The sequence below is a fragment of the Anopheles coustani genome, chromosome 2, assembly GCF_943734705.1.
Source record: "Anopheles coustani chromosome 2, idAnoCousDA_361_x.2, whole genome shotgun sequence".
In the NCBI taxonomy this organism is placed as follows: Eukaryota; Metazoa; Arthropoda; class Insecta; order Diptera; family Culicidae; genus Anopheles; species Anopheles coustani.
In genome coordinates, this window is record NC_071289.1 from 30,681,693 (window position 1) to 30,707,975 (window position 26,283).

The following is a 26,283-nucleotide window of genomic DNA, read 5'->3' on the forward strand; positions in this document are numbered from 1 at the left end:
ACACACACATCACACACGGACACACAGCAAGGTGCGCAAAACAGACAAGTTCTTGAAAGGTTCAAGGCTAGGTCTAACGCCTCTGCCATCTGCCACGGTTACCCTTCTCCCGGACAATCGTTGCAAATTTTGCCCCACCGAAGCCGAGGGAGGTGACGACCGGAGCACGAAACAAACTCCACCGGAGGGAAAAAAAACGCGTTGCTCTAGGCGAGCCGGTGGAAAACAAACAAACAAACGTCTTACCTTCTCCAAAAACCTGCGTGGTGCGCGTCCGCATCCGCAAAACCAACCATCGAACCCATCCCCCCGACTCTCGGTGGAGAGAATGTAAAAAACACCATCCAATAAAGCCACAAAAGTGATCTTTTGCGAAACGAAACGGACGCGATCGGAGCTCCTCGCCGCCCCCCGGGGGGGGAGCTAGACCAACCCACCACCACACGCCATTGCTTCCACCACGCTGTATGCTGCTTTAGGTGCGTACTCCGTTTGTCTTTGTGAACGCCAAATTTTTCTAATGCGCAATTTGTCCAAAACTGGCCGGCGTTGGTCGGACGAAATGGGGAGGAAGATGGTGGACCACGCGCGATCGGGCAGGTGGAAGGTGGGACATGAACAAGCTGGCCCGAAGGGATGACGCGACACATTCTCCACCCCCTTACCACCCCGAAGGGGGTGGTAGGTTTGTTACGAATGGTCAGGGTTATTAACTTTGGGGAAAAATTTGTTTCCATCCCGCTATTAGAAACGAGTCAAAGTGAATGGCTTTCAAACAGTTCGCTGTGGATTGAAGTTTATTATACGTTTCATTTGAACATCGTTTTTTTAAGAACAGAAACAAAATAAAGGGATTGTAATGATGTGAGGTGAACAAATTTAGCTTAGTTCACACTCAGTTTGTTCTCAGCTAGAAATCATTTTTGTATCGCATGTACAAATATTTGTTCATCAAGCGTTCAAAAGCTTTACAAGTTTGCTTTAATTTGTTGAATAAAGTAACAGTATTTGAATAAAAATAAACCAAAAAGAAAATGTTAGTAAAACGAAAACAAAAACGTCGAAAGAAACTTTGAATAAATTGTGTACGGTTTGAGACATCCTGCTCGAAAAAATGGGGTAAGATCATGCTTCAGTCAATCACAATTAAATATTTTTAGTGACAATATTTTTCTCTGTTAGCTCATAACTGTTTGCCTCTCATAGCATAACACGTACAGGGATATAAAATAAGACCGCGATGGCGGTACCGATACGTTTTGCGCCAACTTTCCACGAATTAATCACCTATTCAGAGGGTATAAAATAAAAACTAAAACAAACCCCCCTAAAATTAGTCCTCGTTCCAATTACGAACGGGGACACACACACGCACACGGCGTAAAAGCTCTCTGCGTCTCCGAGAGATCGATCGTCGATTGATTTTCACCGAAGATGTAGAAGAGAAAAATCCCCCGCCGCCGCCGAGGAGGCACATGGGAGGGGAGTAGTCCGTCAAAGCCCTCGAAAACCGATCGAAATACGTGGTGGTGTTGGTCGCGGACGGCGGAATAGCTCGAAATCCCCGGCAAACAAAATATTACGCAACGAGGTGAGAGATTTCATTCATAACTTGCCGTCGCGTCGTGCTCATAGAGGCCGCGCGCGAGGGTCCACGCCGGGCCGGAAGTCGCCGATCGATTGGACTGCTGGGTTGGGGAGGAAGGGAGGGAGGGGAAGGGGTGGAACCGACCTATGCGAGAAAAGTGCGTGGAACGCAACCAGAGAGAAATGAAGTACGTAAGAAGGGAAAAAACCCGTTTTGCCAGCATTAAAAGGTACATCCAGGGGAACTACACGCTGTAAGGGGAATGTGGGGAATGAACAGAGAGAGAGAAAAAGAGAGAAAGAGAGAGAGAGAGAGAGAGAGAGAGAGAGAGAGAGAGATAGAAAAAAGACAGAGAAAATGGTCTCCCTTTTCCTTCCCTCGCACTCGCACAGATTTCACAGAGTGAACGTTGTTTGATCCGACACCGACAAAAAAACACGGCGGCCCACAAGCACATACGCCCAAAATAAAAAGAATACTATCAGCAACCCAAACAAACCCGATGCTTCTCGCTCGCAGAGAGAGGGAGAGAGAGAGAGAGAGAGAGAGAATGTGAGAGAACCCGTCGAAACAACAGCAACAATATCAAAAACATCTTCCAACATAACGGCGTAGTTTCTGGCCGGGTCCATTCCCACCAACCTCCGCTAGATGCGGGGGAGCAGGAAGGGAGGGAGATTTCATCGAATCTCACCAACATCATCATAGCATGAACATGATCTATGTTTTCGGTTTTTGCTTTTCGATTTTTGCCTCACTGAGAAAATTAATTCAACCGTCTCATCATCGTCCGCTCGGTTTTGCGAACCGCTTTTTACGCACTTTCCGCACGTTCGATTGTGAATTTTCCGGCGTCGAAATCGGCCCCCAAATAGACACCTTCACCGTTGCACCCAACCAGCGAGGATACGACATAGTGCGGGCCGAAAAGGACCGTAAAGGATCGAATAATTGCGCCACAGCGTCCTGGGGTCTTCGGGAACGCGGGCTTTTTCGCTACCGCCACCACCTCGCAGCGAGCGGAAGGAAGGGGTGATGGGATGGGGATCTACGCAAGCGCACACATGCTTGGAAAACGCTCACACACACACACACACACACACGCGTACAAGCGATTCGGGTTGGAAGGGAAGAGGGGAGAAAAAACCACTAGGCGTGTGTCTTCACGAACATATACAAACACACAAATGCAGCACGAACAAGTTGGCGCAATTTCATGTTTCGTGGTTTTTTACAACAGAAGGACATTTATCAGAAAATACGGAAAAAGAATGTTTAAAGTTATACAACGTCAGTAAAATAATAAATTGAAACATGGGCAAAATGTGCAATAATTAAACATTAAAAAGATTGACGTAGTTTGACGTATACTTAGAAAATGAGTAATAAAGTAAAAAAATGTATCGAAGTAAAGTAGTAAAATTAAACAAAACGCTTAAAGAACAATTAGACAAATCTTCAGCACAGTTTGATTTTGCCCTGATTTGGCTAAATTCAAAAATCAAAGGAATAATATGTCAAAACCCTTGTTTTACGACTTATTTACGATATTTTTAGCAACCCTTGGAACAAATGAAGGGTAACAGTAGAGTTCTAACGAGCTTTCTAAGACAAAAATAGACTTTAGAAGAACTTTCCAGGTTTCGACTGGTGCGCTCTCTATTTTAACAAACTCGAGAAAAACTCCTCCACGACGGGAACGGGTTTGTGAATTTTCGCGTGCTGCGTAAAAGCCTTCCAATGGCTTCTCTTTTCTCGTCGTTTCCACACCCCCCCATTCCCATCCCCCCTCCCCTTCGCCGTTTCCAGAGAACGGAGAGTAACGGCGACTGCGCGCAGTGAAATGTGGCAAACTGGCGCTAAAGTGACGTTGTTTGTTTTGATTGTAGGCTGCCCTACACTGGGTCGGTGTGTTTGCCGCCCTTATCGCCATCCCTTTCTATCTCCATCGCTAGCGCTGCACCACTTTTTTCTCCACAACCCACATCATCGACACACACACACACACACGTTAGGAGGCGCCGCACGTTGCCGTTGCACGGGGGTTTGTTGTAGGTTGCACTTCGTCTTCACCTCGCCTTCAACCCCCCCTTCTGATCCCGTTTGTTGTGTGCACTTTTCCCTACCAGCATACAACGCCATCGCTGTAGGGCTTCCTTCCTCAAACCCTCCCACCATCCCCGTCCACCACATGCATCCGGGTTGTCGTGCGATGTGATGTTGTTATTGTTTTTGTTTGGCAATCAAAAGCACTAAACCAATTGTCAAACCCCCCCCCCCCCCCCCCTCCTCTCATCCTCCCGCTAAAGGTACAAACATGCACGTATTTGTTAACGAGCCGCTCTTCGTGAGGCGTCAGGTGGGGTGCTGGCTGGGTGAGGGGAGGGAAGGGTGTAGGCGCCATCACTAGACGAACCTCGAGTATCTTTTCGATCGCAAACGGAGTCGGAGAAAGAGTTGAAGAGAGCACACCAAAGCCCGACGATGTAATGCATATTTAAAAGCGCGCAAAATGAACCTCCCCCCCTGGTCGGGGGAGGCGAATGGAAATTTAGTGTCACGCGGGATACGAGGGGTATGGAGGGGTTGTATGTGGGTCAAGTGCGACTTGCGAATGTGTGTTCGGAGCGTGCCGCTGACCGTCTGTCAATCGTAGGTCGGCATCTTTTTCTATTTTTTCCCCCCGGTTCAGTTCGTTGTCTGATGATAATCATTTTTAAATAAACAAAGTGGACGTTAAAGAGGAAAACTTGCAATTATTTCTAAGCAAAACGCAACTTATTTAACCAACGAATAAAACACAACCAGGACTCAGCAAGGACTCGTGCAAACGCGCCACAGATCCCGAAAGTCCCGTGTCTCGACGCTTTTCGTTTATCGATCGCGTTCTATTTTCGTTTCACCTCAAGGTGGCAAAAGGTGGTTTGGTGGCCGGTAAAAGAAAACCGGATTGGTCACCGAAACATCAAATGTGCCGCGAGGGGGTTCGTCGTGTGCTTTTTTTTACCGACAATTTTCCGCCCAGAAAGCCTCACCGAGGGACGGCAATCTTCTACGCAATTCATGACCTGTGCTGAAGCAGCAAACTGTACCGGGGATGAATGATAAACAAAAAAAAATTAGTCCAAGTTACGTAACGACGCACTTGTCGGTCGTAGTCCGGCACCAGGCGGCTCCATTTTGGGGAACCAGAAGTTGATTTCTAACAGTTGCTATAGCAAATAGAGTATAAAAATTAAACCGAACATATTATTCAACCACTTACCTTTAATTTTGATCGGAAGGTACGCCTAAGCCGCTGTTTTTCTTTTTCGATTTTTCAACACCGATTAGTATTTTTTTTCGCAACGAACAACTACTCAACAAGCATTCGACAAGTTTCACCTTCTGCACACCACTTGAGTGAATTATTTTCCAAACACTCTCGCACAAAACGCGAACACTACAGGACTTCCGCAAAAATACACACGCGAAAACACTCGAACACTTTTTCGGTGCACACAATGGCGAATGATTTGGTGGTCACACAATTTTTGATTTCACTTTCGGCACGCACTATACGGACCGCACTACTTAACGCGCGGACATATACACTCACGAAAAGCACAAACACACATACAAACTCCACTCCTAGTGCCTCGGGATGTGCGGCGGTTTTACGAGGACGCCACAAAATGTAGATGCAAAAAAAATACGCAACCGCCAACCACCCTCGCCGATTCTTACCTACACACAAGAAAACCTATGCACCCAAACACCGTTCGAACACTTTAATTCCACGCGTAGAACACACCGTTGCGATGATATTGATTTGTGATTTGATTGTGATGCTTGGCCAGGACGCTTTTCAGTGGCTGATAAACAGGTTTTCCCGTTTTATTTCGTTGTCGAATAAATGTTGTTTGTCTTCTGCTTTTTTTTTAGTCTTGTTCACTTTGCCAGTTTTTATTTCCGTCTTTTGCACTGCAATTAAAAATAAAGAAAAAAGAAAATGTAGTTAAGATAAAAGGCGAATATGCTAAAAAAAAAAATAAGGTGTAGAAAACATTCTTGTTTTAACAAACCAATAGTGTAAACATAAAAAAAAGTCAATAAAAACCGAAGAAATCGGACTGCATCGCGAATGTTTAAACATTATGAGTTTTAACATAGAATCCAGGAAAGAAAACAGAAGCAACTAATATGATGCACAGTTGTACCGAGTTGAAATGAAATAAACAAACAAAAATACAGAAATCTACTTCTAGAATGGCTGAAAATATGACTATCAAAGAGAAGTAACCATACATGGGGCAAAGAGCCTGACTGAAATCAACTTAAATCGGAGAAGTTAAAAAAATCTACCAAAGATTTAATTTGAGAGACGACAAAAAAATACTTCCCAGGAAGTAGGGCTCATATTAGAGAAGAATTGAAAATTAGTGAACAGAACCAAACCTGAGAAGAACGGAAAGGAGACAAAGAGATACAGTAAGGTGGTGACGTCTGGAAGGCAAATTCGAACAGCATCAAGTAAAACCCTGTGCTGGACAATACGCGTTCGTTGGGTTTGTGTCGTCGCCTCGGTTTCACCGAATAGCTGAGGCAAGGATTTTCGAGAAATTCAAAAATACGCGACATATGCCCGCTCGAGTGCAATAAATGCTCCTCCCCTGCGGATTACGAGTCGGTTGCTGGAGGGGACGGGAATGCGGGCAGTTCGAGTCGTCGAAACGTCAGACGGCGGACCTTTTGCACAACCTACCGCAACGCGAACGAACGTTGAGGTGCGCGCATCGTGAACTGCAACGCTCGGTTCGTCTCTCTCAGGCTCTCCGCGGAACCGCACCGCAAGTTGGCGCTCTCACACGTGCACACAGCCAACCCTTCCCGCCGAAACACCACCCTTGCTTTCGGCGCACTTTTCCGGTGCATTTCGAGCCAACTTCAGGGCCTCACGGCGTGTGGTTCTTCTTGTTTGTTCGCACACTCCTACGACTCTTGATGAGGTAGGGGTAGTGGGGGGAGTGCAGTGCCATTTTACCAGCCCAGCCCAGCCCCCGAATGATCCTTTCGACCCCTTCTCGCCTGTCTACGAACCCAGAACGTCGATGACTTTGCGTCGTAAACCTCCCCATCTTTGCCATTGGCTTCTCTTTACTGGATACGTTTTCTTCCTCACTACGAGGTTAGCGGGAACAAAGCAATGCTGATGAGAAGTTTTATTAGGAACAACATAAACGGGAGAGCTGAGAAACGTTTAGTAAGAAATGGTGTGTTTAAAACAATTTCACAAAAAGCACCATCCGAAACAGGTTCCATCCGGAGCGGTCAAACTTTAAGACACAAAACAACCACGAAAGAGAAAAACACAACCAGACCACCAGAGACGCGACCGACGTCGTTTTCATCGCCATCTCGGCGCAAATGTCGAAAAGGAAAACACGGCGAACAAAAAGAAACAGAAGAAACCCAGCCAGCTTGCCACCATTCCGCCAGACACGCACAACAACCTCGAGTCAAGCAGCGCTTGGGGGGCCCCCAATGTACGGTGGGGATCTCGAAATTGCATTCACCAATACACACACACACACACACACAAAGACGGGCTTGGGTACCGTGCATCAAGGCTGCATTCGTGTCTGCAGCAGGTGCTGCCGGATGCGTGGATCGGACGGGTGAAAAGATTCTCGATGAAAGTTGTTTTCAAAAACGAAAACTGACCCTAAATGGCAAATATACCAAAAGGTGTGTATTTTGATCACCTGCATATTTTAAACGAAACGAAAAGCAGAAGCAATTTAAAAGAAAATGCATCAATACCAAAAGCAAAATCCAATGAGAATATTATCATTATCTACCAGACAATTGAAAAAGCAATTGTGCACTTTGTTTACAAACGTGAATCGAGACAGGTGACAGCGAGAAAGTTCGGAGTTAGGATAAATCCAACAGAAAGAGCAAACAAAGTGTATAAAAGGGGAAACATCGTCCTTTTGTTGGAAAATTGATTAAAAAACAACGCATTTAACTTTGAAACACCGCACCGCACATTTCCCATCAACAATATATTTGTTAAAATCTGAAGATCAACTAGCCACAAAACAACTATTTATCGGATTTTCAAAATAATAATTCAGCTACTAATCTGTTTCATTTTTAGTTAGCATTAACTTCAGTGATATAAAGAATACTGAATAAATAAGTTGATTGTAATTGCCTCACGATAAAAGAACCGGAGCAAATAAATTGATCAAAATCAATAAGAGTTAATTTTCTTACCTCCATTATTTGTTGTAAGATAAGATAGAGTAAGGAAAGCTAAACAAAAATGCGGAAAACATTACCCCATTTTTTGTAAACACACTACAAGGGCCCCCCTTGCGGTTTGTTAGATTTTCACACGGGTGACAGACATGCCCGTCCTTACTCGGTCGAAAACAATAGGCGGTAGCTAGTTTTGGGCCCGTCAACAAAGTGGGTATAATAAAATCAATAAGTGTTTTAAGAAAAGTTTAAACAATTTTAAACAGTTACAAAATATGGTTGTGAAACGGTAAGCAATACATCAATCGGAAAAGTTGCAGCTGCTAACTGCAACCGAGAAAGCTCCCAACCGGACGGAATCGGTTTCACCTTCACAAGTACAAACTGCACCTAAAGGGTGTCCCAGAAAGTATAAGCACGATTTCTAAATTACGTTTCTGGAAAACGGATGACGCCAAACAGTTGATTCTTCGGGTGTTTGATTGTTTGCATTCAAACCTACTGGATAATGCATCGAAACTATGTTTTTTAACCGTTTCTGTTAAAATGCGAGGCATTTCCGTCAAAAAGCGCAAAAGCGTTCTGCACAAATGGTGTTCGACTCCTTACATTTCGCTAAGGAAATTGGCGAAATCGGTAGGTGTGAGTATCGGAGCCGTACGAACCGCCATCCAAAAGTTTCGGGAGGAGTCCAGCTTTGAGGATACGCTTAAAAGTGGTCAAAAACCTGGTCCTATCGACCAACAGTTGAACCGGGAAAGAGCAAAAGCATTCAAGCAAAAATAGGAAAGTTCCATTCGCGATGTGGCTCAACAAATGGGTACGTTAAAAAGTAACGTCCAATGAGATAAGGCAAGATTGAATTTAAAATCGTACAAAATTCAAAAGAAATCGAAACGGACTGCAAATTAGGCTGCATGCATTAAACATCGGGCCCGGAAGCTGTACGACAAGCTGCTGTGTGGTCAACCCCCCTGCATCAGTTCGACGAAAAGTCGACCAAGACCAGACCAATAGAGATATTTTGGGCGCTAACGAAGGCACACTTGAGAAAACATGTTAAAGCTACGGAAAACATCAACAGTTTTCAAAAAAAGTGTAAAACCGTTCAAAAGTGTCGAAAACCGTTCACGACAAGTATGTGCTGAGCCATATCGGAGGCGACAGATCAAAAGTGCGGTCATTAGAATACGATTAAATTTTTAAAAATTTTATCTTTCGCAAATAGTCCAGAACAGAACCCAAACACAATTTATGAAACAAAAATTCAGTTTCTGGAACAGGTTTTATTTTTTACATAATTTTGAAATCGTGCTTATACTTTCTGGGACACCCTTTAACCGAGGAACGGATGCCCCACCGGCGTATCTGTAACTTTCGCGACAACGTGAGCAAAGAAGAAAAAATAAACAGAAGGAAAAAAACAAAGAAACAACAGGCTAAACATAACATGTCCCAAGACCGCAGCACACAACAGCTCAGGATCAGCACGCAATCTATATATTGTTGGTAAACAAATGCTCAAACGTCGATATTGCCGTCCCCCCGCAGCCGCTTCTCCACCGAGTTCCGAGTGGGTGGGCGCGGGCTGATGGGGAGGGAAGGGAGGCTGATGCACTCGCAACCGGATGCAAAACGAACGCCAATACCATACCAATCAACCCGGCAAACAACGGACGGTGCTATGTTTATTCTAGCATTTTATCCGCCTTAGCGCTTCCGCTTAGTTGTGGAAGGCGCCGATGTTCTAACTGTAAAATATATTAGTAGAACAGTGGAGTAGTATGAGTAAAAAAATCAGAAATGGAAACTCTCAAATTCAAGCCTGGAAAAAATCCAATAAAGCGAGTAAAAAACACCGTAAAGTCGCAAGAACGAGACGATCGGTTTGGGGATGTAATAAATAACGCCAAAGAAATGCCCAAGCAAATGCGAAGGCCCAGCCGGTTGGGGGCGGGCTGCGGAACGCCATCGATGGGAGTACCTTAGTCCGGTGCCCTTTCGCTCGCTTGATAGCCACCAGGGAGAGCGGGTGGTACGACGACAAAAACAAACCCTACACAGGCAGTTTGCAACGACGAAGCGGACGACTCACTCACGACTTGGCCAAGAAGACGTCGTTGCTGATATGACGCTGCGGACGACGCGGCGCGTGTGTGTTTGAGGGCAGAGGAAAGGGTGGAAAGAACTGGGAGGACTGACAGAGGGAGGGGGGCAACAACAAAAACCCCGGGAAGAAGCAGCGCAGCGGAGAAGTAAACAACGCCGTAAAAGTCCCTTTACTACAAACGCAAGCGCGTTGCAAAACGCCCTACAATTTGCACTACATTGCACACACTTGCCCAACGGGTGGTGAGTGGATGCACCCGCTGCAGCCGAGTGCAGTCGTGTGTGCAGCCAACCGTGCGAGTGTGCAACGAGAGAGAAAATGCACCCAAAGAGCGGAGAGACACGCAAGCACGGCAGCAAAGAGAAAAAGAGAAACAATAAAAAGGAAACCCGACGGAGGGAAAGAGAGCAAGAGCGAAAGCAAAAACGCAAACCGTAGTAATAACGCGTAGTAACGGTTTTTTAAAAGGCACACTACACGCAAGAAGAAAACGAAGAAAAAACAAAATAAGCCGAGCAGCACATAAGCCGATCGTCGACGTCGTCGTGGTAGACTTCATTCTCAAAACGCCACAGAGTAGCAACATGCGCCTCCTCAGTGCAAAAGGGAACGTGAGGGGGGTGGGGAGATAGGTGGCGGCTTCGAACGAACACATTTAAATGCCCATTCGAATACACACACATACGCCAAGGGGGGGATGCACTTTGCTTTTAATTATTCAGCCCACGGTAGGGCTTCACCAGAAGAAGTGCATTCCTCCATCCTCCTGCGCACGCAAACATCCTCTCCCCGGTTAAGGCAGGGAAAATTGTTACGTCGCGGCTAAGAAGGTACATAATCGCAGTAGGAAGAAGAGGAGGAGGAGGAGACGTAGGAAAAACTACAAATTAAACTATTACCCCTTCGTTCCTAGCGCCTGGCGTTTCGAACGCTCGTTTGATGGAAAAAAAATGCACACTAGAACCTTGTTCGCTAAGAGACAGAGAGAAAGAGACAAAGAGAAATAGAGTGAGATGGTGCAAAAAAAGGCTCCATCCACAAGAGTCTTGAAAGCATAGCAACTGACCTAAATTGGTTTATCATAAGCGCAAGGAAAGTAAACAGGAACATTAAGGGTCGTGTTTGCTTAAATTGTGTTTTTATGTTCCACAAAGCCGAATAAAAAACTCGAACAGAGTTTTGCAAATCAACCACAACAACACAACACAAGTAAAATAATTTCACATGTTATTACGCCCGAGTCCGATAATGGATTAAAGGAACCAGCTTTTAATTCTACAAACAAAAACATGTACATAATAGTTTGAAAATATTTCACGATGCTTTTCATAAAACACTGCATTTTCAATACATAAGCACATCAAGAAAATGGGACTGTTGTGCTTAGAGTTTTTGCAGCAAAGGTAAGATTTTTCCGAACCAAAATTCGTTTAAAAGCAGATTGTTAGTAGATTTCCGGTTTCCGAAATTCCGATGGACTGCAAATAATACAATTCTGTTTAAAAATTTGTTTGCGTTAGTTTGCTAATCTTGTTTAACGTTGAACCACCACAGAACTAGCGATAAGTCGACATTATTGTAAACCGTTCTAGTCAATATTCAAAGAATAGACGAAGCATTTTAAGCAATATATCAAATGATTGAAATAAAATTCAATTCAATTTTATAAAATCCGTTGCAAACATCTAAATTGAAAATTGTTCTTCAACTTCAACAAAATACTTCAACATATTTTGCTTTGCTTTAAACAGAACTGGTTTTGAAAAATAAGTAAATTTTCTTTAACAATTTACAATTGAAAAATGTTTGATACTAAAATATTAAAATTTTAGGCACGAGAAAACAGAAACCTACAGTGTTACATAATTGATTCCGAAGACTAGTTCAAAAAAATTAATAAATGAATGAAAATATAGAGTATCAATATCAGCCAAACGTTGTGTAATATTTTGTGTTGTGTTTTTGTGTATAAAAATTGTACTAAAAAAAGAGAACATCGCAAAACAACACATTTTGCCCAGGAACACCACGGTACAAAAAGAGGCAACTTGAAACGTTTATCGGAAAATATCAGGTTTCCACGTAGCTATGCAGCGTTAGCGTTATGCAACTGCACGGAGGCCAACCGCTAATGCGTGTACGCATCGATGTTCGATTCCGTGCTGCTTTACCCCACCCCACCCAAACCCCTCTGATGACCTCATTACGCATCGTACCCCGCGTCCACATCCGGTTATCATGTGGTGACGCCCCAAATTCCATTCCCGGTTAGACGCCACAGCAAACAATCGCATCCGGCCGGTGGCACGCTTCCGGTTCTAGCAAAGTCAACTACATCTCGTCGATGAATGAGTGATTGTCGTTTTCGACGGCAGACAGATAACAAAATGTTTACCAAAGTTTTAAAAGAAATACGGAAGAATTTTTTTTTCTTCGCTATAATACATTTTGGATAATATATTTTTATGTACAAATTAACTTCAGCAAATGCGACGACGTTATAAAAAATGCACACATGCGTTTGTTTGCACTCACACGTGGTGCATAAAAACAAACCTTCATCCACCATGCGCCCTTCCACCATTCTTTCGAGTTGCACATGCACTTTATCGATGCACATTCATCCACGTCGTACACGGCGTATGTTATTGCCTTCTTCTTCTGCACCTTCCTTTCCCCCGCTCCCAACACAAGTCCCCCAACGGCCAAGAAATAATACGGCCACGGATAAACGGCGTTGCAACTGTAACGTTTGTAAACCACTCGGCTCTCGGTAGTGTTTTTGCTTTGTAATGTGTCTTGTATTACTTCTTTTTGTTTTCTTCTATGAACCAGCTGCCAGCATAAATGCATCGGTACGGTGATAAGGGCGAAAGGTTCACCAGTTTCGGTTGGCTGGTGAGGTGCGACACACACATACACACACACGCGGGGAGGTCGAGTCGAATCGAATGCGCATTGGAAAACCGTCATTAATAAACGATCAGAGAAAAATAAATAAAAAGCGAATGGAACAAACCTACGACAAGAAAGGGAAGGAGAAAGAGAACACGAGCAACGGGGGGGGAGGGGGGGGGGGGTACGATAAAAAACAGATAAGTTACGGTGGTGCGGGGTACGAAAACCCCAATGGAGCAGCGAAGGGAACCCCCGTGGAATTGGGGGGAGGGGGCGATTGTTTACAGTGAGGTTGCACATTTTTCCACCGCAGTTTTCTACTTTCGAACGCCCTTCGCTTTTCCATCCGGTCGCGACGGCTCTCCCACCCGCCGCCAGCCAAACCACCGTCCTCCTCCGCCTCCTTTTCTCTCTCTCTCTCTTCCTCTCCCTCCGTCTACCATTCACCTAAAAAACATCAAAACAAACCCTCTTCCCCACGGCCGATCACCTTCGCAGGCGTTCGAATATAAATGAACGCGGCGATCGGTGGGGCGGAAGGGTGAGAAGGTTGGGGGGAGGGGAAAGGTCGAACGCGAACTTTACGACGACGACGACGGCGACAACAACAACTTCCACCTGCCCCTCAGCCATCCGCACCCCCCTCCGAAGCACGGTCCCGTACTGCATCGTTTGAATAATGCACACGCAAAAGTGCAACCAGTCGTCGGGGCGGTGTGTTCGTTCGCCCGAGGCCATACGTACGTATGTGTGTGCATGTGTGTGTGTGCACAACAAACATTGCGTGCACAATTTTTCAAAACACGCTCGCCGTCTGACCGGACGGTATTTTCCCTCGTATTTCGTTCCTCTCAGAGCGTTTGTTTACGAGCTCCTTCGAACATGGATGAGGTGCACTGGAACACCAGGAAATCCATGTGGAAACCTCAATGTTGTGAAAAATAGATTTGTTTCGATGATACGTGAGAAACAAAAACGGGATTTTGAGCTTCACCACCTTAACCATTTGGCATTGCAAGTGTATTTACAAATCTTTTTTTTTTAATTTTAGAGACTTTGACCTCTTCGGTCATTCGTCTCTTGTATTTACAAATCTATTTTCATAAGCAATACATTCTTCGAGTGTATGAACTGACATAAACGAACCTAAATCTATAAACGATTCTTGCTTTGTCTTGTCGTACACTATATACTTATGCCTGTTCGCGTCACCTCTACTATGCATTATGGAAATAAAACTTTAAGAAGCTACCAGCTTCGGACGCATAAACTTTCCGTGACAACTTCAAACACGACGATAGTGGTAGGAGAAAGTTTGATTAGTTTCTGAACCCCCGCTCCCGTCCTTTGGCAGTGCTGGCGCATGAATGTATGAATGAATGCAACGTGCACCAACTGATTCTGCAGAGTGTTGAAAAGTGGAGGAGTGTAAAATTATTTGTATAAAACTGGCAAAAAATCTCTCTCTCAGCTACGTGAAGGTATGTTTTGGTACTAAAAAATACGATGACTTGTAAAAATAAATAAATAAAGTTGGAAAATAAAAGAAACTAACTTACCTGAAACAGTTTTAACATGGATATCGTAGATTACACTGAGAACTGTTCACAATTTTCCCTGTTAACGATAAAAAAAACCCTTCAGATGTACTTCCTTCCCGAACGTTGCTTATCGATCCAGTTTCGCAACGCGTTCGAGAAGTAAATGCACACATCTTAATTGCACTATGCTGGTGTTTTTGTCTTGCCAATTTAAACGTGCTCGCTATTGCGCACCCGTTTAGGTGATTGTTGATCTTGTTTTGTTTCGTTTTACATTTTTTTATATCGATTACAAGCTCCCAAAACATGTCGTTCGCTACGCAAGAACAACAACTATTCCTCCCGAACAAGAGCACAACTGCGCCGACCGACAGCCCCGCGTCGTGAGCGGCTTGGTTCTTTTTCTTGCTTTTCACCAGCATCGCCAACACCAACCCTCGACCCAGGAGGGACGTCACTGCACTGGTGGGGAATCAAGGAGGGCGCACGATGGAGGGGGAAAATAAAAACCGTGTCAAGTTGTTGTTTTGTATTTTTCCAGCTCCATGCCTTCGCCAGTTGTTTCGTAACAAAAACACCAAGCACCGCGCGCTCTTTCGAACCAAAACAAAACACTATACACTGGTGCTGCGCCACATTCGCAGCACAACACGGCATCCCGCGAGGAAAAGGCTTTCTTCCTCTCCCCCTCCGTCCCACGACCGACGGGACCGAGAAAATGCCCACGATTCTCGTGTGTCGACGCTCGCACATTCATTCATCCGGGCGCCTGCGCACACCAGCCCCAGGCCAAAAACTACCACCACCACTACACGTCGTCGCAGGAGCAGCAGCAGCAGCATTCCAGCGAATGGAACAGAAAAGCGCGGTAGATGCTTGGGAAAGGGGAAGGGTGGAAACGCGACGCCGCGGGCAGCACGACGGGAAGGCGGAGCGGAAGGGCAGTGTTTTTTCTTTGATCCACCCAAAAGCCCCATGAAAAATAAAACCCAACACACGCATAAACACACGCACAGCTTGGCTCGATGCTTTTTCCTCCGTTAATTGACGTTCACTTCTTGGAAGAGAGACTCGGGTCTGTTTTCCGTGTTTCTTTTGGCCTTTCGGTTCGGTATCTCTTTTTCGTCTTGCTTCGGTTTCGGTTCCGACGGTATCTTGCCGTGTTTGGGTTCTTCGCCGTCGCCACACGCAAGCAAGCACACAAGCACGCACACCATGCACGCACACGCCACCACGGACGCCCGCACGCCTAGCAATCCGATTTTTCTCACAATGTTGTAAAATAATTTGGGATGCTGAATGGAACGAAAAAATAAAGACATGTTTTCGTGCGATCGCAGTACCCGACGCCTGGATGGCGATGCCTACGACACGTCAAAATACAGAACCCTGGGGCTTTCCAATATGGCTATTTGGCGTGTTTGGAATTTGGGAAGAAAACTACTAAATCCTGTCACAAACGCAGAAGTTACGACGTTCGAGGAAGCAGCATTACGACGGAATTGAGCGCGCCTTCATTTTTGACGCGAAAAAACACACACACACACTGCGTATCAGCATCCTGCTGCTAGGTATGCTGCAGCAGCACAATAATAACAACGCACGGTGCGTGCGGAACACAACACAACACAACGCACACTCGATTTTGCACCGCGCGTAGCACGGCGGAATACACACCGACGCCACTGTGGCAGGGAAGGAATTCCTTTATTGAGCACTAACTTTTTCGCGGGGTTTCACAAGTTTCTTTCAAGTTCTTTTTTCCTCCGACGCGGAGGTGGCTTTGCAGCAGCTACCTCTTCTTCGGTTCTGTTCCAGACAACAACTGAGCTGCGGTGGTGTTTGAGTAGTGTTGGCAGTATCGTCCCGATCGGGTTTGGAAGACTTGAAGATTCGATCCCTAGACGGATTCCAAAGATTTGAATCCCATCTGACGGATTCCAATGATTCGAATCCCATCTGGCGGATTCAAAAAAGTTGATTAGATTGGGATTCGAATCCGATTTGATTTGGGTGGGATTCGTTTCAGATTTGATTTGTTTGGGACCCGATTTGATTCGGTTCTGACTTGCTTCCAATCTATTTTTATTTGATATGACTCGAACTAGTCGATCTAGAAACAATGTGATTAAATTCAGTTTACTCGACTCGGGCGCTGGTTAGAATGGATTGGACATAGATTAAGGTTTTTGCACGATGTAGCATAGGTTAGAAAAACATTCATGGACCTATTTTTAACAAAGAAATACTGTAGAACGGATACGAATACGGAGTGACAATTATTCAGACCAGCACCTGATATACATTTTTATCGCATTTTGAATAAAACTACCACTCTACAATGATAATCTTCTTAGACAATGTTAAGGCTGATTTGCACGTCGGCAAGTGTAAGTGGCAAGTAAGCAGGCAAGTGGCAAGTAGCCGTTCGCACTGCAGGCAAGTACTTGCCGGTAACTTGATCACTCACACAAGTACACAATAACGAATAAATTTTATTTTACCATTATTTCATCATCAATAAATGAAAAGATCGATCAACGATACGATCAAATAATATTTCTTGAACATTAGTCGAAAATTATCCTAAACAAATCACGAAAATGAAACAGTTTTTGTTTGACATCTTGTATTTACACGAGTTGTCAACCAATACATCCAGCTACTTGCCCGAAAAATAGACTCGGTTCTATTCCAGTGGCAAGTAGCAACTTGCCACTTGCCACTTGCTAGGTCCTGATTCGCACGGGGTAGGTACGCGGCAACTTGCCACTTGCACTTGCCACTTGCCGACGTGCGAATCAGCCTTTACAAAAAAAAAAGCTGTGCCCACTTTTCAATGCCTGCGAAGCACATGATTTCCTTGTGTTAGAAGATTTTTATGATCAACAGAACTGCTAATAACGGTGAAGATCACATCTAAAATGTGTGGCATGTTTTTATTGTGGAAAAAGACCGTCACTGAATGGTTTACATCGTCTCGCAACTGTTTGATGGATTGGGATTCGGATTTGGGGATTCGATTTACCCAACACTAGAACAAAGCTGCAGCGCGCCAAACTGGCATCAACAAGACTCAAACACCTTGGTCCCAACATAAAATACCGACTGAAATAGCTAATTTGTTAGGTCTTTTAATGACGCGCAACATTTAGCATAAAGTGTCTGAGTAGCAAAAAACTCGAAACATTTACGAAAATCCAAATGAGCCGTCCCAAGGCTATTAAATCGAAGCTGCACAAGGTTGGGTCGTCCCACCTTTTTGACGTCTCTTTACCTCGACCTCGTTAAATTGTTCCAAAGTTCGACATATGCATTACTCCGTTCGAATCGTCAGTTATTGTTCGTGGGTAGAGTATTGTTCTTTTAACTTTCATTTTAGTAACCATTGTTCAATTTTATTACAGCGTACTCTTTTCTCAGATTAACCGTATCCTAGTGTTTAACATGCGAGATATTTAATTAGGCAAAAAAAAATATATCTCTCTTTGAACAACGTGACTAAATGATTTCTACTGCTCCGTTTTATTGATACCGTATGGCTGTTTTACTTCTATTGAATATAATGTGTCTTCAGAAAGATTGTCGGAGACACCTTAAATACCACTCTTTTCACGAATCCATTCACGGACAGAGGCAACGCGCGCATTCACACCCGGATAACCCGGTCGGGCACAGCCGGAGGCCCACGAGACCACTCCCACCTGCAGCCCGTCCACCACGAGCGGACCGCCCGAATCGCCCTGGCACGAGTCGTGTCCACCGGTGACGAACCCGGCGCAAATCATACGCTCCGTAATCGGTCCAAAGCCCTGGTACGCCACGCCACAATCACTACGCGAAACGATCGGAACATCCGTCGACCGCAGTACCCGGTTCGACTGGAGGGAGCTTAGTGTGACTCCCCAGCCGGTCACGGTGGATCGGGTGCCCGGAGCCGGTTCCGGTGCGCCCGCTGGCTCCAGCTCGATCGTCATGATCCGTTCGTCGTCCAGCTCCAGCGGCTCGGCGAGCTTCAGCAGCGCAATGTCGGAATCGTTCGAGCCATCGTCCCAGTCCGGGTGCATGATCGATTCCTCGATCTGGCGGATCGAGCCACCGCGTGCCTTCAGCGTCGAACCGGCTCGCACCGACAGCTGGTCGATTGTTGTACCGTCGACGCAGTGCGCCGCCGTTAGGATCCATTCGGCCGAAATGATAGAACCACCGCACGCATGACGGTTGTTGTGCATCAGCGAAATCTGGAACGGCGCCTCAGTGATATCGATCGGGATGCCACCAACGATGCGCGGACGGAACCGGGTACGTGCCGACTCAACTACGAAGGGAAAATGGCAGAAGAACGATAGACTTGCCAAACCAACTGGACAACGTGATGGAGAACATACCTGCTGTAGCAGCGAGCAGCAAACCCAAAAGCAGTAGGCATTGGACTTTCATCGTCTACTTGGTATTGATGATTTAAGATTTCTCTCTTTTAGGCACAACTAATTCTTCTATGCGGCTCTTTGATAACGGACTGCATGTCGGAAACTACCAAACAGACCATTATATAGCTCCGCCCTGGTCAATCCCTCTCAACAGCTTATCGTTCGACGAGGGTCCATGCGTGGAGCCACTTGAACGGGTCTAGCGCCCAAAGGAAGCCACACTAATCCTGGCCAACTTAAGGCAAATCACATTGATTGGAAAAGATTTGCGCGTGCGGCACAACACTGTGCGCAATTGGTGCTCCTGAAGTGCCCGGATTGTGCAATGCCGCTTCCGGACGGCACCCCGTGAGAATGGAACACATGAAGGCATCCTATATAATGCAACATTCTACTCATGCCGTATCTTTCCGATAAAAAATTGGTTGTAGGTTTCAAGAAAGTGAATTGCTAGGGTAGATTAAAACGATCTTGTTCGCGGTAAATTCGTTCGATTTAAATTTATAATTACAATTGTCGCCAAAAAGTGTTTGCATCTTGACCTGATTTTAAATAGCTGAGCATTTTTTTATCATACAGATACTCAACTAAGCATCTTTTAACGTCTCAATGTTTCGTTAAAATCCAACTTTGCCCTGATCTCGCTTTTTTACTATTCATAAATAATAAAATGCTGGTATGAAATGTGTACAATAACAATAAACTTGTTAATGAAAAGAACAGATAAATGTTCCCGTAATTCAATTTAAAAAATCAACAACCACAAGTTTGATCACACTTTAGCATCTTCTTTCTAAATACTTCAACAACGTTAGTTTAATAGTATCAAAACTCAGATTTATTGGGACTTATAATTCATATCAACAGCGTATCAAAGGGTTTGCTATTTTAGTGTTACATTCGATGTAGGCGTTTTTACATGAGTTTACAAGATATTGAAAAGTTTTTCGTTTATCTAACGTTTAGATTTTATCGATCCGTGGCCAATTTTGAACAGCAAGAAAAATTACAAAATTTGGCGCAAGAGTATTTCGTGCAAAATTGGTGAGAAAAACATTGATATTCGAAGGATAAACTAAGTAGATCAGTAAGTTTGGTAAATTTAGAACGTAAACGTAAAGACATATTCCCAGCCAGTGCAAACATAAACGAAAAAAAAATACAAAATACGAAACAGGAAGTACTATCCTTGGCGTAATATGGCGCCGAACACGCGCACTGGGAAATTGCGCCTTATTTTTGCATCCATCCCGTACGTACGCGAATGCGATGTGTTGGTGTTGAAGGCGAAAAGGGACACGCCGTTTTTTCCATCGCAAACGTAACGACGCGGACTAGGACCAATGCATATTTTATTAGGGTCTGCTTTTCCCTTTTGCCAAAAGCTCTCTCACCCACAGACATTAGTAAATCGAGAGAAAATTTCTTCGTCGTTTGTAGGGGAGGCTTTACTTAGCACGGGACAATCCTAATGCTTGCCGGCATTTGTGCTGCTTCCTATGTTGGCCAGCACGCCAACGCCCATAACGCACACATGCAAGCATGGTTGGGGACTAAGACAAACAATAGTGGAAGGGGCCGCAGCATGAACCAATTCTACCGTAGACCACAGTTGGATGTTTTTACGCACAATTCGCACTACGGCGTTCGCTGTCCCTTCCAATAATTTCTTCGCCGCCGAAACACGCCCTTTGGGAGCTTCGGGCGCAAGGACCAAAGCCGCGGATAACGACGTGTGTATCGATTATTCGGACTTAGGATCTATTTATAAACAAATTGCCCTAGATACGACCAGCGGAACCGCGTCACATCCGCCCTTTTCGCTACCAGGCGCCAAGGCCGCTGCAAAGGCTAAGAACAGCGTTCGAGGAAATGGGGGGGCGGAATTGAATTTTCCATTCTGTGTGTGTGTGCACACATCCCTTAGGAAAGAAAGTGACGAGTACACCCGTGCATGTTAATCTTTTCCGGCCGTACAACAATGGACCGGCGCACTTCAAGGCAGCGCCAGAAAAAAGGGCGCGAAATTGCACGTGAACAGGAAAATCCGGGGGATACTGGTGTTTATAGGGAAAGCATGGTATGGCGGCACCAGCAGGTAAGCGCTGCACACACATTCCAAAGTGTCGTGTGTACCTTTGACAAAATGGTTTGATTTTCATCAATGGTCAGGAAAAAAAACCCTACGCGGTTACATTAATTAAATATCTTTAAAAAATAACTCTATGACATGTTCAGCGATCGTACGGCATCTGGGTGACATGATCTTTCTTTCCATCTCCACCAGTGATTTTTGGACATGATGACCAGGTGTGACCAAAACGATGCATCCTATTTTTATGCAGTTTTCTAGAGGCCATTTCCGGCAGGAACTTTCATATCCCCTTCGAGCTGATTGTCAAAGCAACACAACAAAAAACCTCCTTTGTAAATTTGCTGTAAAAGATCAACTGAAGAACTAAAGTAATGCCTCCCTTTATCCATTTACAGCACATTCATTAATGTCGAACATGTTGAATTAAAGTATAACACTGAACGGTTTGTTCCAAAAATTACAAGGAATGTTACCATTGCAAATGCTTTCTAAAGAAAGTGATTAGCGTCCTTGAATTTTGTATGTAAAATAATTTAAATTAGTCCATTTGCACATGTAAGGCTATGCGGTGATATACCCTCTATAGTTTTCAAATATTATCGGGGCATTAGTACAAATACATGCCAACAGTACGGAGCTCGCAGTCCGTTTTCAATCCAGGTCACGGAGTATATTTCATTTCTTAAGGCTAGGCAAACATAAACAACTCTTCGCTGAGATCGACGCTACAATGAACACAGCGTTTCGTTTTCCTTGGCTTCCGCGACGTATCCGGAAGAGCGTGATCAAAATAATAATTATTTTAAAGATAAACGAAAGTAGACATGGTACGGAATAAGATTCAAAGTAAAGCAAAGGAAGATCAACTCCTAATCAACACTAGAAGTCACCGAAACAACATAATTCAACCGATCAATTCATCCGTTCATAAAAAAGGGAGTTTCATAAAAGCTGATTTTTTTTTAATTTAGAAAAAATAAAATAAATCTTTGATAAGCAAAATAAACAGAAGTTAAATTCAGTCTTCTGTTCACATAAGGCCCCATTTAAAAGGGTTATATTGTTTATATGGATATTCTTGTTGTTTTCGATAACCAAAGAAGTGATTTCCCATCAAATTCTGGGTCGTACATTTTGAAAGAGTGGCAGAGAAAAAAAAACGAAAAAAAATGTTTATGATAAATGAAATGTTAATGTCAATAGAATTATTAGTATTGCCGGGGGAATGTATAACGTCAACATAGACTGTATCTCGCAACCGAGAGAAGTTATGTGTACAGTAAGCCCCACTTCTCTTCTTCCACTTGAACGAACTAATGTTCGTTATTGTTAGTTGTTTGATTTCTTGCTCTTCTGAGTGTTTGTTTCTTATAAATCAAAATGAATCGAGTTGAAAAATGAAAAAAAAAAAACAATTGCGAACCTTAGAAATATGGGATGGAAGAAAGAAGTATTGTGATTGAAATTAGAGATAAAACAGTTTGTCGCACAGCGTTTCGGATGGCTGCCGTTTGACCGATTGACCCACGAGATATGCCAATTTATGTGCGTACTGTGGGAGAGAAAGGGAAGATGCATCATCAGTAAAAGGGCGCCGCGTTGAAGGGCGTTAGGGCCGGTAACCTACCTGACAGCAGGCCGGTACGCGAACGGTACCGGGCCAGTTGTAGTACATATAGCACATTTTGTACGCCAGCCGCTGGAGAATATCCGGGGAGAACGCTGAATCGTCGCGCAGAACCACGAAGTGGGTCGGCGAAACCGTACCCTGCCGGACGGACTGGGACACGAGGAAAAAGTCAAACAGATAGCGGCGTGTGACCGTGTGATCCAGCACCGTACCGGGCGGCGGGTTTCCGATCCCGTCCGCCCCGTTCATGCTGAACAAACGCGTGATGATCCGTTTCTGCACGATGATGAACGTTATCTTCGGCTGGTAGCCGGGTTTGACCATCTCGCAGGCGGATAACAGCTGCGGCAGCTCGTACTCCTCGCACATCCGTATCTGCGAGTCGGACACGCCGTCGCGGAAGATGATCACACGCTGCGGCAGGCTGCAGTTGCGCCCCCGGTACGCGTTCAGCGTCTTCTCGAACGATGCGCACAGCCCGTTCATGAACTCCTCCTTGCAGGACTGGATGGTGGCGCGCGAGTACCACTGCGTGAAGTCGGGATTGAGCGAGCCGACGAACGCGGCCACCGACGCGTTCTGGCGCTTCGCCTCGTGGTACGTGTCGATGCCGCAGATCATTGTGTCGCTCAGCGGAATGTTGACGCCCCACAGCGAACCGCCGAGCTTACAGTTCATCTGCAGGATAATCTTGAGCACGATCGAGCGGACCTTCTTGTCGTTCATGAGGGTGCGCGCATTGATCACCTGCGACGGCACTGGTAGCTCCGAGCAGCACAAGCGCTTCACGGCAGCGTATCGATCTTCGCGCGCAGTCGGAAAGATGATCACCACGATCTGCGTTTCCGGGCGGACGCGCGAACGCAACAGCTGTACGTACTGCTGCGTCGAGTCCTGCTGGATCACCTCCCGCTGCGGGGCGCTAATGCTGATGCCGACTAGCCGACAGTTTCGATTCACGCAGTCCATGAACGAGGTCGCGACCCGGGTGTCCCGGCTCGTGTGCACCAACATCCAGTTGCTGATGTTGACCACCTTGAGCATGTGGTTGTTGGTGATCTGCGTATTGAAATCGGCCATCTGGCCCGCGTTGGTGGTCGCGTCATTGCCGAAGCGGATGGTTTCGGTCGGGAGCGTGCGACCGACCACGGGGCGTATCTGCGTCTTCAGTTCGAGCCCCCAGGAGGCAAGCAGTGTGCGGGCCTTTTCGTTCGAGTTGACGTTCTTGCAGAACTGCTCCATCGAAGCCATTCGCTGGTTGGGCGTGACGCGTGTGTACGTCGCAATGTCCCGCATGACCTACAACGAGAATGAGGGGAAATTTTTTCTATTCAAATATATCCTCTTTTCAACCTATGAAACTGTGTTATTGGTATATTATATTAGTATTTTGTTGTAGTAGGCTATAAAAAGTCGCACAATGGATTGTATTTCATAGTACAACGTATTTCAAATGCATTTAAATTATCTCAAATTTTCAATAAATCAGATACATAATTTCAAGTGCCTGAGCTAAGTGACATTAGAGACAAATATCACAACGCAAAGTCAAAAACCCACCTTAAAGTCGCTGCGCATCTCATCCGTCAATCCTGTCAGGTAACAAATTTCCGGCACCAGGCAAACGAGCATCTGTTCCGGTTGCTCTTTGCCAGCGACACGACGCTCGGTTCTGTGCAGCAGAAGCGGCTGCTTGTGATCCACAATATCGATTCCATACTGCCGTTTGTAGTACTCGATGTAGGTTATCTCACGATCGCCGTACTTAAACGTCGACAGCGGGTTCGTGTCAAAGCAAACATCGTCGATTCGGTAGGTTTTCTTGTTGTACCGCGTAAATACCACCACGCCGAGCAATGATTTGAGTAAGTTCTCACGGAACTGATTCGGGGAGGCAAGTGCGGTCATCTTAATGTGATCGTAAACGGTGGTTTGCATCAGCACACGGTGCGTAATGTCGAGGTTTAACATCAGCCCGCCCTCGAACTCGTTCACTGCCGTCACGTAGCCTGGCCACACCTCGAGCTTGTGCTGCGGCACGATGCGTGCCTGCGTCGGGTCAAAGTTCTTCCGACCGATCTCGGTCAGCTGCAGGATGCCCATGATGCGCCGGAACAGCTTGTTGTAGAACATGACGTTATCGCTCATTCGCTTTTGTGCGCGGAACGTAACCGTCAGTCGCACGGGCGAACCCTCCAGTGGGCGCTTCATGTCGATCACGATGAGCTTCTGCGGGAGTGCCTGCGGCATCAATAGCATCGTTCCGTCGAAGGTGTGTGTCTTGCCGAAGATATGTACATTTTCCTCCAGACATTTGTAGCGCTCCTTCTTCGATTCAAGCACCGGATCGAAGTCGACCGTGTACAGGAACATGCCGCGGTTCGGTTCGCAACGCAGTTCCATGAAGTTGCACAACAGCTTCGTCGAGGTTCCGGTCGTGCCAGTGCGTACGACCGGTTCCGTTGGCAGGTCCTTCGGAAGCTCCACCGCCGACGGAGTAGGCTTCGGTTCCGGTTTTCCGGGCGGATCGTTTTGCTTAAGCGAAGCTGTTTGCAGCTGAGCGGTAACTTCTGCCGTCGCATCTTTCGACCCCTGCGGCTCAGACCGGTCCATTATCATTTGCACGAACCGTGCGCGGCCAACAACGGTTGTTTTTTGGCACGGTTGTTCCTGCACGATACCACTATTCTGCTGTCGCTCGTGCAACCGATCCAGAAGCATTGCCCTTCCGCGGCCATGACTTACCCCGGCCGAGCTGTGCGACGACTGAGTGGGCTGTGTATTCGGTGTGGATCCGGTCTGATAGCCAGAATCTGCCTGATCACTAACGCTTTCGGCCGTTTCCGCCCGGTGCATTAGCGAACGGAGAAAATTGAGTCGCGAAGTCATGCTGGAATACTAGCTGGAATAAAATATTGCGCTGAAAATAACTCAACTTTCGTTCTATTTCTCATGAACGCACAACTTCCTTGAACTGAGCAGTTTTACATGCGTAATTTTGTGTGCGTTTTTCCTCGATGACATCTGTCACCATCAACAAGCTTAAACACATGAAGAAATACTCTGCGTTTGTCGCGCGGATGACATCTGCATTACCATGCGTTTACACGGCCTTGCGACATATCTGCGACCGGGTTTTGTGCGACCGATTTGTGGAAGTGTCAAAGTAATCAAAAGTAGCCCAAGTCGGCCATCTTGCATGTCAAAAGTGTCGCAGAAACTCCCGCCGGCACCGGGTCGCGGCGTTGGATGATCTGGCAAACGTTTTCGTCGCAACTTTCTGCGACATTACAAAAAGACCGTTACTCGGGGTCCACACTGCAGCGCGACGTCCCGTTTCAAAAGTAGCCCAGTTTCGGCAGAACAATCGCGCAAGCCAAGCGCGACAGAGGTAGGGGAGTATGTGGAAATATGTATCACATTGGGGCGCAAACTCGGCTAAATTTTTTTGTTGAATTTTGAGGTAGTAATGGATGATATTTGTTTAGCTACGTATTTTATGCACCCTGAGTGAGTTTGGCGCTTCTACATTTGAAATTCACTGAGAAAACAAACTTAAACAAACAATGACGATATTTTGGCCCGCCGTAGGAAGTATATACAGTCGACTCTCGATAATTCGAAGTTGGAGGGACCCAGAAAAAGTTCGATTTATCGAGAGTTCGAATTATCAAGAGTGGTAGGAAATAAGCAGCTACGGTTGCTGAGTTATGAACTGGAAATAAGTATGCGTGTATTGATTTAT

General features: G+C 45.6%; 3 protein-coding genes across 3 annotated transcripts in view; all 3 read right to left on the reverse strand.

The window, feature by feature from the left end:
- The window catches only part of LOC131265891 (pneumococcal serine-rich repeat protein), a 196,930-nt gene extending 180,731 nt beyond the window's left edge, over positions 1 to 16,199 (reverse strand). The window contains exons 1-3 of the mRNA XM_058268230.1: positions 16,061 to 16,199; positions 14,402 to 14,459; positions 4,854 to 5,551 (exon numbers count right to left, since the gene is read on the reverse strand). The gene's annotated coding sequence lies outside the window, so the exon portion shown is untranslated. The remainder of the gene's footprint in view (positions 1 to 4,853; positions 5,552 to 14,401; positions 14,460 to 16,060) is intronic.
- Positions 16,200 to 17,875: 1,676 nt separating this feature from the next.
- LOC131266877 (trypsin-1-like) lies at positions 17,876 to 18,897 on the reverse strand. The gene is made up of 2 exons (XM_058269552.1): positions 18,772 to 18,897; positions 17,876 to 18,701 (listed from the first exon to the last, which is right to left on the reverse strand). Exons 1-2 carry the CDS (start codon positions 18,821 to 18,823, stop codon positions 17,980 to 17,982), a joined length of 774 nt encoding a protein of 257 aa, XP_058125535.1. The 5' UTR covers positions 18,824 to 18,897; the 3' UTR covers positions 17,876 to 17,979.
- Positions 18,898 to 21,559: 2,662 nt separating this feature from the next.
- On the reverse strand, positions 21,560 to 25,321 carry LOC131266876 (piwi-like protein Ago3). The gene is made up of 3 exons (XM_058269551.1): positions 24,099 to 25,321; positions 22,536 to 23,837; positions 21,560 to 22,460 (listed from the first exon to the last, which is right to left on the reverse strand). Exons 1-3 carry the CDS (start codon positions 25,257 to 25,259, stop codon positions 22,374 to 22,376), a joined length of 2,550 nt encoding a protein of 849 aa, XP_058125534.1. The 5' UTR covers positions 25,260 to 25,321; the 3' UTR covers positions 21,560 to 22,373.
- Between the last annotated feature and the right edge of the window lie 962 nt (positions 25,322 to 26,283).